The sequence below is a fragment of the Octodon degus genome, unplaced genomic scaffold, assembly GCF_000260255.1.
Source record: "Octodon degus isolate 3935 unplaced genomic scaffold, OctDeg1.0 scaffold00240, whole genome shotgun sequence".
Classification (NCBI taxonomy): Eukaryota; Metazoa; Chordata; class Mammalia; order Rodentia; family Octodontidae; genus Octodon; species Octodon degus.
The window spans coordinates 2,282,779-2,293,394 of record NW_004524816.1 but is presented as its reverse complement, the minus strand read 5'-3'; the positions used below and the strand labels follow the sequence as shown (position 1 = coordinate 2,293,394).

General features: G+C 44.9%; 1 protein-coding gene across 1 annotated transcript in view; it reads left to right on the top strand.

Moving 5' to 3' along the window:
* The first annotated feature begins 209 nt into the window (after window positions 1-209).
* Window positions 210-10,616, top strand: part of Ank3 (ankyrin 3) — a 368,541-nt gene continuing 358,134 nt past the window's right edge. Inside the window, exon 1 of the mRNA XM_023706118.1 lies at window positions 210-468. Within this exon, the coding sequence (XP_023561886.1) occupies window positions 355-468 (114 nt within the window). The 5' untranslated portion in view covers window positions 210-354. The remainder of the gene's footprint in view (window positions 469-10,616) is intronic.

Genomic DNA, 10,616 nt, shown 5'->3' with positions numbered 1-10,616 from the left:
GCATCCCCCTTCGGAGGAATCACTTAGACACTCCCAGCTGGTGGCAGGGGACACAGCATAACACAGCCTCCTCTGTCCCAGCTCCCTGCACTCCGGTTCATGCATTACAATGGCTGCACTCTCGAGCTGCGGCTCAGGTAAAGGAAGGTGCAGGATGAAGCCTGGACTCCACCGTTCTGCTTTCTAAAAGCTTCCGCTTCTCCAGCATCTTTGCCTTCTGAATGCCTTCCTGCTTCCAGTCCAAGGCTTCTCTCTGTGGAGCGGAATGCCGTTGTACGCCTGATTAAAGGTGCCCGAGGAGATCACCTTTGAAAGGAAGCCCTGAGCGCCTGACAGGATCCTTTTCAATGCATTATGGCTCATGCAGCCTCACAGTTAAAGAAAAACCGGGATTTAGAAATCAATGCTGAAGAAGAGACCGAGAAGAAAAGGAAACACCGCAAACGGTCCCGGGATCGGAAGAAAAAGGTAGCTATGTGTGCCAGAGCATTGATCTTGCCTGGATTCTTTTTGTTTTAATCTCCTCCTGGCATCTGGAAGAAGCGTGAAGGGCTCTTTCTGCATGCTGTGTAGAGTGTAAATTGGGGTGGAAATGGGGTCTGGGGATGAAGCCCAGGGCTAGAGCATGGCCACTGGCTGGCTTGGCCAGGTCGGCTTCCTCCTGGGGGGCTCTGCGGGGCTCTGCGGAAGGTTTGCCTCACTTCCCAGTGCCTCGGACATGTCTCGGGGACATGGGAAGGTGTTGCCAGGGAGTTAAAAGTAGTTTCTTGCCAGCCTGGTCAAGGTTAAATGTGCTGCGGTGACTTGGGTTGGGGGAGAGGCCAGAGGACCAGCCTTTGTACTTCATAGAGGGCTGGCTCGTGGAAAAGGAGCTGTCATGCTGGAACTGTGTCACATGTGCATGTTTCTCAGGCAGATCCATGACCTTAAAGATGTGACAGAAAAGTCATTTCCTGCTCTGTTGTCCTTCCCCTCTTTGGGGCCTCTTTTTAGGTAGGATGGGCAATGGAAGGAGCTGCTAGAAATAACTTTATGTTGTTGGGTACAGCTAAGATCACAGCAGGCTTGTTTGTGCTAGCTGGGTGAGAGGCTGCCTGAAATGCAGGCACTCCGTGACGTGGCTGTGACCTGCCACCTTCCAGCACTGGCTGCTTGAGCTCAGAGAGAGGACTTGGATGACCCCCCATAGCCCACGGCATGGGGGCAGGGGCTGGGGGCCTCCAGGTCGGGGTGGCTGATTCTAGCCGGAGAGTTCTTGGCATGTGGTGGGTTGGCCCTCAGGTGGGGCTCCTGGAGAATGGGTGCAGAGCAAGGCCAAGCACTTTCTCCGCGTGGCAGTGAATAAACATGGACGAAGCCTGTGATCTGGACGTGGAAGCCAAATCGTAAAGCATTTTTATGTGTCTTTGTGAGAATCCCCCAGGGGAAGACGGTTTTCATTTTTCTGAGCACCAAAGCATGTGCCTTCTAAATGACACGCAGATCCCCTCTGCTGCACACTCCTCACTTCAGAGTGACCGCGAGTATTTTGGGTACCTTTGCCATTTTCTTCTGAGTGCGGAGCTAAAGGCAGCTCTCTGCCTTTTGCAGCAGAATAGGTTTTATAAGACCCAATTTAGCAGGTTCCAGTTGTGTTTGCTGCATGATGTTAAATATAGCTCGCTCCCACTTTTATATTCTTGTAAATAAACTTCTTGAGCGTGTTTTCATCAAAGTGCCAGTAGAGTGAAGACTTCGGTGCAGGCATACCTCAGAGAGCTGTGCCCAGTGTGGCCTCATGAAGCTCCCATATTTTGCTGGATTCTGCTCTAATCTTACTGGGCCGGTCTGTGGGAAGGTCACTGTTGATTGCTCCCTGTCTGCACTTCTGTTCCTCTGCCCCAGCCCATACATGGTGATAAATGGACTTTTGAGACACATGTGGAAAGGGACGTACATCTGTGTGGACAGACGGGGTCCTCCTTCAGGTTGGCGCTGTATGCAGGGTGCCAGCCTCAGCAGGCTCCCGTGCAGTGATGCTGCCCTGCTGCCGCCTCCCTGTCTGGGCCCCTGTGTGACTTGGAAGCCAAATGGGGAAGGGGTGAGGTAAGGGAGGCTTTGGGACTCACCGAGCTGAAGCAAATGCTCTGTGGACGCAACTGCTTTGTGGTGAGCACAACAGAGTCTGTCCGACGTAAATCTCTTAGCAACCAGAAGGGAACATGGAGAAATATCAATATTGCTATTGTAGATGTGCAGGCACACTTAGACGCGGTGTTCTCTGGGTGCTCTCAGAGAAGTCCAAAAGCGGCTCCTGGGTGGAAGCTTCACTCTCTGGCTCCGTCACACTGGCATATTCCCTATCGTGGCCCGGTACCCCACGGAGGACAACAGCGCCACAATCGCAGCACCATGGGCTGTACTCGGTGCACGAAGTCCAGCTTTGTCACTCGTTCCCATCTATGGAGGGGCTCAAACGCCCTTTATTCTTGATCACATAAGTTGCTTTGACTTTGAGCTTCTTTTTTATTTCAAGATCATAATTAACATTTGTGGGCTACTGTATTCTATATTGTGGACCCCACCACAATAGAAGAAACACTTAAATATTATTTTGGGGTGATTATGGGATAGTTACTCTTGTTCAGAGGTAAAAATATCCCCTGGAGCCTCTTACTTACATAGAAGTAGTAGTGAATATTCTCATAAAAATCACAAAATAGAAAAGTGTAGGAAATATCTAAGCTAATATTACCTATTATTCAATTAAAGTATCTGCTTATAAAGTAATTGGGTCCTTGGCAATCTTGCTATTCAGGCTTGAACAAACCAAGATGAACCTGTCTTGATTGTATCTATGGGCTATTCTAGAAATTATAAGCAGATTGTAGTAGATATGTCAGCTTAGCACTGGATTCATACATCATTGGATTTTTTCCTTTGATGGTACTGAGCCCTTCGTATCTTTTTTAAAAATAGGGTCTCACTAAGTGCCCAGGCAAGTCTTGAACTTGTGATCGTGTCTCAGCATCCATGTGCTGGGATTGCGCTGTGCACCACTGCACCAGCTTCGTCTATTTTTGATCGTCGTGAGTTACACATTGGGTTTATTTTGAATATGTTAGCATGAGTATGTAATTACCAGTCAAAAGTATAGGGAAACTTCTAGGAATTTATAATTAGTTGAATTTTAATAAAGATGTATTTTATTCTTAACACAACCTAAATAGCATTAAGAAAAAAAAATTGCACTTGTTAAAAGGAAGCACACCTAGTTGAAAACCCACATGATGGCGCGGGCACAAATCTGTTATCCTTGCCCCCTGCTTTCACCTGTTTTTTCCCCTCTTTCCAGTCCTCTCCTGGTGGGCAGCGTGCTCAGAGGGCCTTTTGGGGGGCTCACCCTGGGCTGCCCCTCGTCCCTGTTCTGCGCAGTGTGCAGGGAAGCCCCTTCTGTACCCCAGCCCGGCAGGATCCCTGGCCTGCAGGTGTCCGTAGGCACCCCCATCCCACCAAAAAGGCACAGGGAAGTCTGCAGTCAACACTGTCCTTCCTATGATGAGTCCGATCCAGAAGAGAGACCCTGAACACTGTAGACCCTTCCCTAAAATACGGGATAAAAAAACAAACCTGTCCTTCCTGGGTACAGGCTGCGGGCCCTGATGTGTCTCTAGTCACCAGTAGCTTCTGGCGCCATGTTACCAGCGCGTTTGTTCCTCTCTCTTGTGACCTTGTAAAATCTATTTCAATAATGAAGAACATCAGAAGAATTGACCCTAACGTGTCTAAGAAATGTGATTAGAGCATGTGAATATATATGTTCGTATGTATTTACTGTTTCTTGTCAAAAAATAACCTTACCCTAGGAAATTTCTTCTAAAAGGAAGCACTGGGCCAGGGAGATGACTCAGTAGAATAAACACTTGCCTGGCAAGTGCGAAGGCCTGAGTTCAATCCCCAGTTCCACCAAAAAATAAAATAAAAGGAAGCACTATGGGGTTCTCTCTTGTGTATATGTGTGTGTGCACAGATGTACACATGGACATGTATGCACAACGCTAGACACTAGAACAAAGTGATTAATCAGTTCCATGATTAAGAATATTTGTGGGCGGGCTAGATAGCTCAGTGGACTAAAGCGCCTTCTTACGCAGAGCACAGAGGTCGGGGTTCGATCCCTGGGATGCCGCGCTGGCCCCGTCCCTGGGGTGTGCTGAGACAGTGATTGAGATTGGGCATAGTGGCACGTGTCTGTAATCCCAGCACTTGGGAGGCTAAAAACAGGAGGATCAGTATGAGTCTGATCTATGTAGTGAGACCCTGTAGACCCTGCACTAAATACATAAAAAACTTTATAAAGAATATTGATGTCAAATTCATAATCAGTGGCGGAGCAGGAATAGTCATTGCTTCATTCCTGTGTTCATCAGCAAACATTTACTGAGTGACTTTCTTTTAAAAAAAAAAAAAATTTAAGGGCCAGTGAGATAGCTCAGCGGACTAAGTGCCTGCTTAGGCAAGTGCAGGGACCGCGGTTGGATGCCGGGCACCACTTGCTGCACCAGCCCCACCCTGGGGCATACTGAGCTACTAACCGAGTCCGAGCACGGTAGCGCGCACACGCCTGTAATCCCAGCACTGGGAAGGCTGAAAACAGAAGGATCACTATGAGTCTGAGCTGTGTAGTGTGACCTTGTACCAAATACATTTTTTAAAAAAATTAAATCATTTATTTATTTATGTATTTGGTACAGGGTCTCACTATGCAGCTCAGACTTGGAGTGAACCTCCTGTTTCAGTCTCCCCAGCGTTAGGACTACAGGTGTGTGTCCCCACACCCAGTTTCAGTGGCCAGTATGGTGCGTATGGTACCAAGGCTGAAACCTTGATCCTTGCTTTCGACAGGCAGATGGTTAGACAACTAAGCTATCTTCCCAGTCCCCTGAGTGAATTTTTTGAATCAGGCATTACATCAAATATTGGAGACAGAGCTAATCAAAGAATAGTGACAACAGCACTGCAGCTCCCAGCAGGGGCAGGGAGAGACACTAGAGCACCCCTAGCCATCCTGCACCAGCCAGGAAGGCTGAGCCTTGAGGAGAAGTTGGAGATGGATGAAGAGGATGGGACTGCTCTGCTAAAGGGGTGGGACTAGGCAAACCCATGGGATGCGTGGGAAACAGTATTTTGGATGCATACAGTGAAATGGGCCTAAGTGTACAGCAGGCGCTATCATCAGGAGCAAGCAGGGGACCTTTGAGTGCCTTCTCTCAGGGTCTGGGAATTAGCCAGGTCGGAGGGGCAGGAGGACCCTGCTGGCGCCGGGAGGTGCACACGCTGTGGCTTGCTTTGTGGCCTGGAACCATCCTGGCCCATCAGAGCTGCAGACGGCAGCTGGGAGGGCCATCCGGAGGCTCGGATGGTGACCCAGCCAGAAGACGCTGCGAGTCCAAATGGGGGAGACTCAGCCAGTGCAGAGGGGGTGTAGCACACAAAAGATATTTAAGGGAAGACGCAGTAGAACTTGGCAAGGGATGGTAGGTAGGAGGTGAGAAGGAGAGACCAGATTCTAGGGAGGCTGCCAAGTTGCTGGCTCGAAGGCAAAGATGAAGAATTGCATTTCCTGAATTTGAGTCTTCCCCCTCGGACACTTACTGACCATTTCTTATACACGGAATAGAGCTTTCCATTAGTTTGTAGATGGAAGCTCATTTAACCTTTACAATAACCTTGCTCATAGGCTGTTTTTATTCCCATTTCACAGATGAAGAGACTGAGTCATGACTCTTTTAAGTTGGTTGTCCCAGAAGCAGTTGTTGGTAGAGATGGGATTCCACAGTGGGGGGTCTTCTAGCTTGCATTCTTAACCAAGTATAGACAGAATCAATCAGTGTTGCTGATTTCCTAGCTACACAGTATGTAGAAGTAGGTTTGTTTCATAAAACCTCATCAGTGATAGTCTGTCACTCAGAATCTGAATCTTTAATAGGTAGCATGTCTCTAAGTAAACTAGGATTGTAGTGTTTTTGCTACCCTCTCTAATATATTTGAATGCTTTTCCCTCCCTGTTTCTGAAAATAAATATTTCTGAAGATATAAATAAAACTGCAGCAGCAGCGGTTTGAATCCTCCAAGGCACATTGGTGCAGTGAGCACACCACAGGGTGCTGGGCCTCTCTAGGACACCAGCAGGGTGTGAGAGTCCCAGGATCATTAGTTTCTTTTTCTTTCTTTCTTTTCCCTATATTTTGAATCTAAATTTTCCCTAGTAAGAGCAAGATCTGAAATAATTAACCTGAAGTCCTACAGCTAGTAAGTGATGAGCCTAGGCTTAAACTTGGATCATGAATTTAGAATCTGCATTGAACCACTGAGTTTGTTGTCCTGAAGCACCCCAACCTCTTACGTTTGAGAAGCAGACTGAAGAAGGCATGAAGGATATGGCATTTTTTTCTGTAGAAGCATGGCATTCCCTGACATATGACGGGCCTTTCTCACACCTTCCCCTTCATAAGTGCCAATGACATAAGGTGCCAAGCAGGGCAGGTTTTGTACCTGCAGCAGCTGGACTTTCGCAGTTCACAAACTGTGTTTGCCCTTATACAGTAAAGGGAACCTGCTCTGTTTCCTGCTCAGCTTAGTCAATTGGCTTTAAGTCTTTTGAGAGCCTGGTCTCCCTGTGAGCACACTTGATATTTGACATTAAAATTGTTTACCTGTCTGGCTCTCCGCAAAGTTGCTTTAAGCCATAGGTGGTATCAAATTCTTTGCTGTGACCAAAATGGTGCTTGTTGGGGGAGAGAGAGGGAGGGAGGGATGGATGGTTGGATGGGTGGGTGGATGCATGGGTAGGTGGATGGATGGATGGATGGATGGATGTGTGGATGGATGGATGATGGATGGGTGGATGGATGGATAGATGTGTGGATGGATGGGTGATGGATGTGTGGATGGATGGATGGATGGGTGGATGGTTGGTTGGATGGTTGGATGGTTAGGTGGATGCATGGGTGGGTGGATGCATGGATGCATGGACAGGTGGGTGGGTGGGTGGATGCATGGATGGATGGATGTGTGGATGGATGGATGGATGGATGGATGGATGGATGGATGGATGGATGCATGGATGCATGGATGCATGGATGCATGGACAGGTGGGTGGGTGGGTAGATGCATGGATGGATGCATGGATGGATGTGTGGATGGATGGATGGATGAATGGATGGATGGATGGATGCATGCATGCATGCATGGATGCATGGATGCATGGTTGGATGGGTAGGTAGATGCATGAGTGGGTGACTGGCTGGATGGCTGGATGTGTGGATGGATGGATGATGGATGGGTGGATGGGTGGATGGATAGATGGATGTGTGGATGGATGGATGATGGATGGGTGGATGGATGGATAGATGTGTGGATGGATGGATGATGGATGGGTGGATGGATGGATGGATATGTGGATGGATGGATGATGGATGGGTGGATGGATGGATGGATGGATGGTTGGTTGGATGGTTGGATGGTTGGATGGGTAGGTGGATGCACGGGTGGGTGGATACATGGATGCATGGGTGGGTGGGTGGGTGGATGTGTGGCTGGCTGGATGGATGGATGGGTGTGTGGATGGATGGATGGATGGATGGATGGATGGATGGATGGATGGATGGATGGTTGGTTGGATGGTTGGATGGGTAGGTGGATGCACGGGTGGGTGGATACATGGATGCATGGATGGGTGGGTGGGTGGATGTGTGGCTGGCTGGCTGGCTGGCTGGATGGATGTGTGGATGGATGGATGATGGATGGGTGGATGGGTGGATGGATGGATGGATGTGTGTGTGGATGGATGAATGGATGGATAGATAGATGGATGAGTAGATGGATTAATAGATAAGAGATAGTACTGTGTCATGATTAAGAGTTAGCACATATTAACCAAAGCTTACATTTAATCTGTAGAGTAAATTTTTCTGAGAGAAGATAGTGGTGCTCTCATTTGGCTGTGTGACCTTAGGAAGTGATTTAACCTCTCAGTGCCTCAGTCTCTTCACCAGCAAAAGAGGACTACACTATGAAATTTATTGTAAGATTTTATGAGATTTTGGTGGTTTGGTTTTAGAACAAAATTTGACGCAAGGTAAGAGCCATGTAGTGTTGGTGGGTGTTGGTCTTTTTTGTTGTTTAGAATGAACAGAAGAATACTTTGGTTATTTTAATCCCAAATCTTCGGAGATTGTGCCAGCATGTTAATTCACAGAAGCCCAGCAGATGAGCTCCTTAGGTGGACATCTGGCTGCCGCTTGTCCCCATTCTTCCAATTTTGGAGAGGGATAGATCTAGGAAGGCTGGGCTCACTCAGGAGATGGCAAATCTTTGTCCTTCAATGTCCCATCTTTGATTACTTAGGAGCAAGTATGCTCTTAAGTGAAATTTGTCAGCTGATTTTTTTGCGTTCTTTATTCTTACCATATACATAGTTTTCCTCCATAAATCTTTTTCTCATCTGCTCATTAATAATATTTTTTAATACTTTTTACTCTTGACCAATTAGCATGATAAGCACTATAAATTAGGTTAAAATTATATACTTATTAGTGTTTGAATATGTTTTAAGATTTCTAAGTAGCTTTGACCCATCTGGTATGATAGCTACTGACAACTGTTTCTTCATTATTCTGTGGCCCTATAATGTGTCTGTCTTCTAATTTTCCTGTGGCAAAAAGATATATTTCTCTCTCTGTTTTGTTTTATCAAATTTCAGCATGAAAAACATAACTTTTAGGTCCTGCTTTATCTTGGTCTTAACCATCCAGTAGAAAAGTATGAAGACGAAATACAGAAAGTAAAGCCGTGCTGTTATGTTGAGCTGTGGGGGACTCAGGTCAATAATTTCTGACATTGCCAGTTAAACAGAAGACCCAATGCTATTATGGGCTACTGGACTCTTTTAGAATATTTTGCTGAGTTTACACACCTATAATATTCAAATAACGGAACTTAGAAAAAAAAGGGGTATACAGATGAATGTCCACTTTGTATCTGTGTTTTCAAAGTGGTTAGGATAGCTATATAGTTACATTCTCTTAATGAATAGAATGATTTGTTCTAATGGTGTTTGTAAATAGGATCTCAGGTCCGCATCTTGTACAGCAATTAACCACTAAGAAGAATATATGCAGTGTGTTGGTTATTGAAACTGTCCTACCGATTTGATTTGAAACTGTCTCATTGCTGTTTATCAATAAAATTATGAAAAAAAATAAAAATTAAAATTAAAAAAGTAACTTTTTATATGTCCATTTGGAGAAAAAGATTTGATAAAAAATTTATTTTCTTTTGAGTTAGATTGTTCTAAAGGTAAATACCATTTATATCAAATTTTCCTGCCTCTATTCACTTAATAGATACTTGGTGTGTACTTAGGTCGTGCCTGTCTCTGTGTAGATTCTGGTCACGCACAGGCACAGCCTGTCTATCTGCGCTCCTTTAGATTCTGCTCATGCTGCTTTGTAAAGATGGGGTAAAGGACGAAGGAAAAAACAGCGTATTTTCGATGGGTCTTTTAGGTATGAAGCATTTGGAGCCTGTTTTATTTGAATTTGTCAGCACTGTAATGACACAGTGTTATGTGCATGTACAGAAGTATTATCCAGAGTTTGGCTTCGTTATGCAACTTGCCTCGGGTCCCGGAAATAGTGGGACTGAAACCACAGTGGTTCTTGGGGCCTTGTCTGGACCCGCAAGGCCTTGCCAGCAGAGGTTTTCTTAAGGCAGTTTCTTGTTACTGGGTGTCCAAGGTGAAGTCTCATGTCAAGAGAATTATAATCACACTTGAACTTTGAAGGTTAACTTATTTCATATTGGATTTTTATTTATTAATCATTTAAATTTAACTGCAATCTCTAGAAACTATATAAGCCATTTTACTTGTGAATGCATGTCCAAATTTGAAATAAGTGGAATTCAGTCATTAAGGAACTGTTGCTTACATGATTGATTCACAGGTAAAATAATAAAGGAGAAAGTCTAAATGCAATGTTATACCATCAGTTACATTATTTAAATTTTATTCCAAAGAAATCTTTTTATAGAAAAATAACATTTGAAAACAAGCAGTTTCCTATAGCTTTGCCCCAACTGGTGTGGTAGGCTTTATATATTGGAAAAGTTGAGAGGAAAGTGATGGAAATGAATTTGAATCATTACCACGGGGTCGGATTTTACTTCTGGTGCCTAATCAGTTCACCCACATTGTACTGCTGTGGAGCCAGAGTGGGGTCCACCATTGTCTGCTGTGGGATCTGCTTATAACATGTGGAGGTCTCAATTTATTTATTTATTTTTTATTTTGACATCAGTTATTTTTATTTTAAAGAAAAAAAATAAAAACAATGGTACAGAATCTCAAAACAAGATTTTAGGAATGTAACAATGGTTAGTACATTGTGTATTGTTACTGCCAAAGTAGTTTCTCATATTACAAGATATAGGCAAGAAATAATAAGCAAACAACGTAGGTACAAACCTCTGTGTTTTTTTTAAGTCAACAGAAAATGGAAATATACTTTTTAAAGTTTCTAATACTAGGAGAAAATATCATACAATGACTTTTAAATAAATTGTAAGTCAAAGAT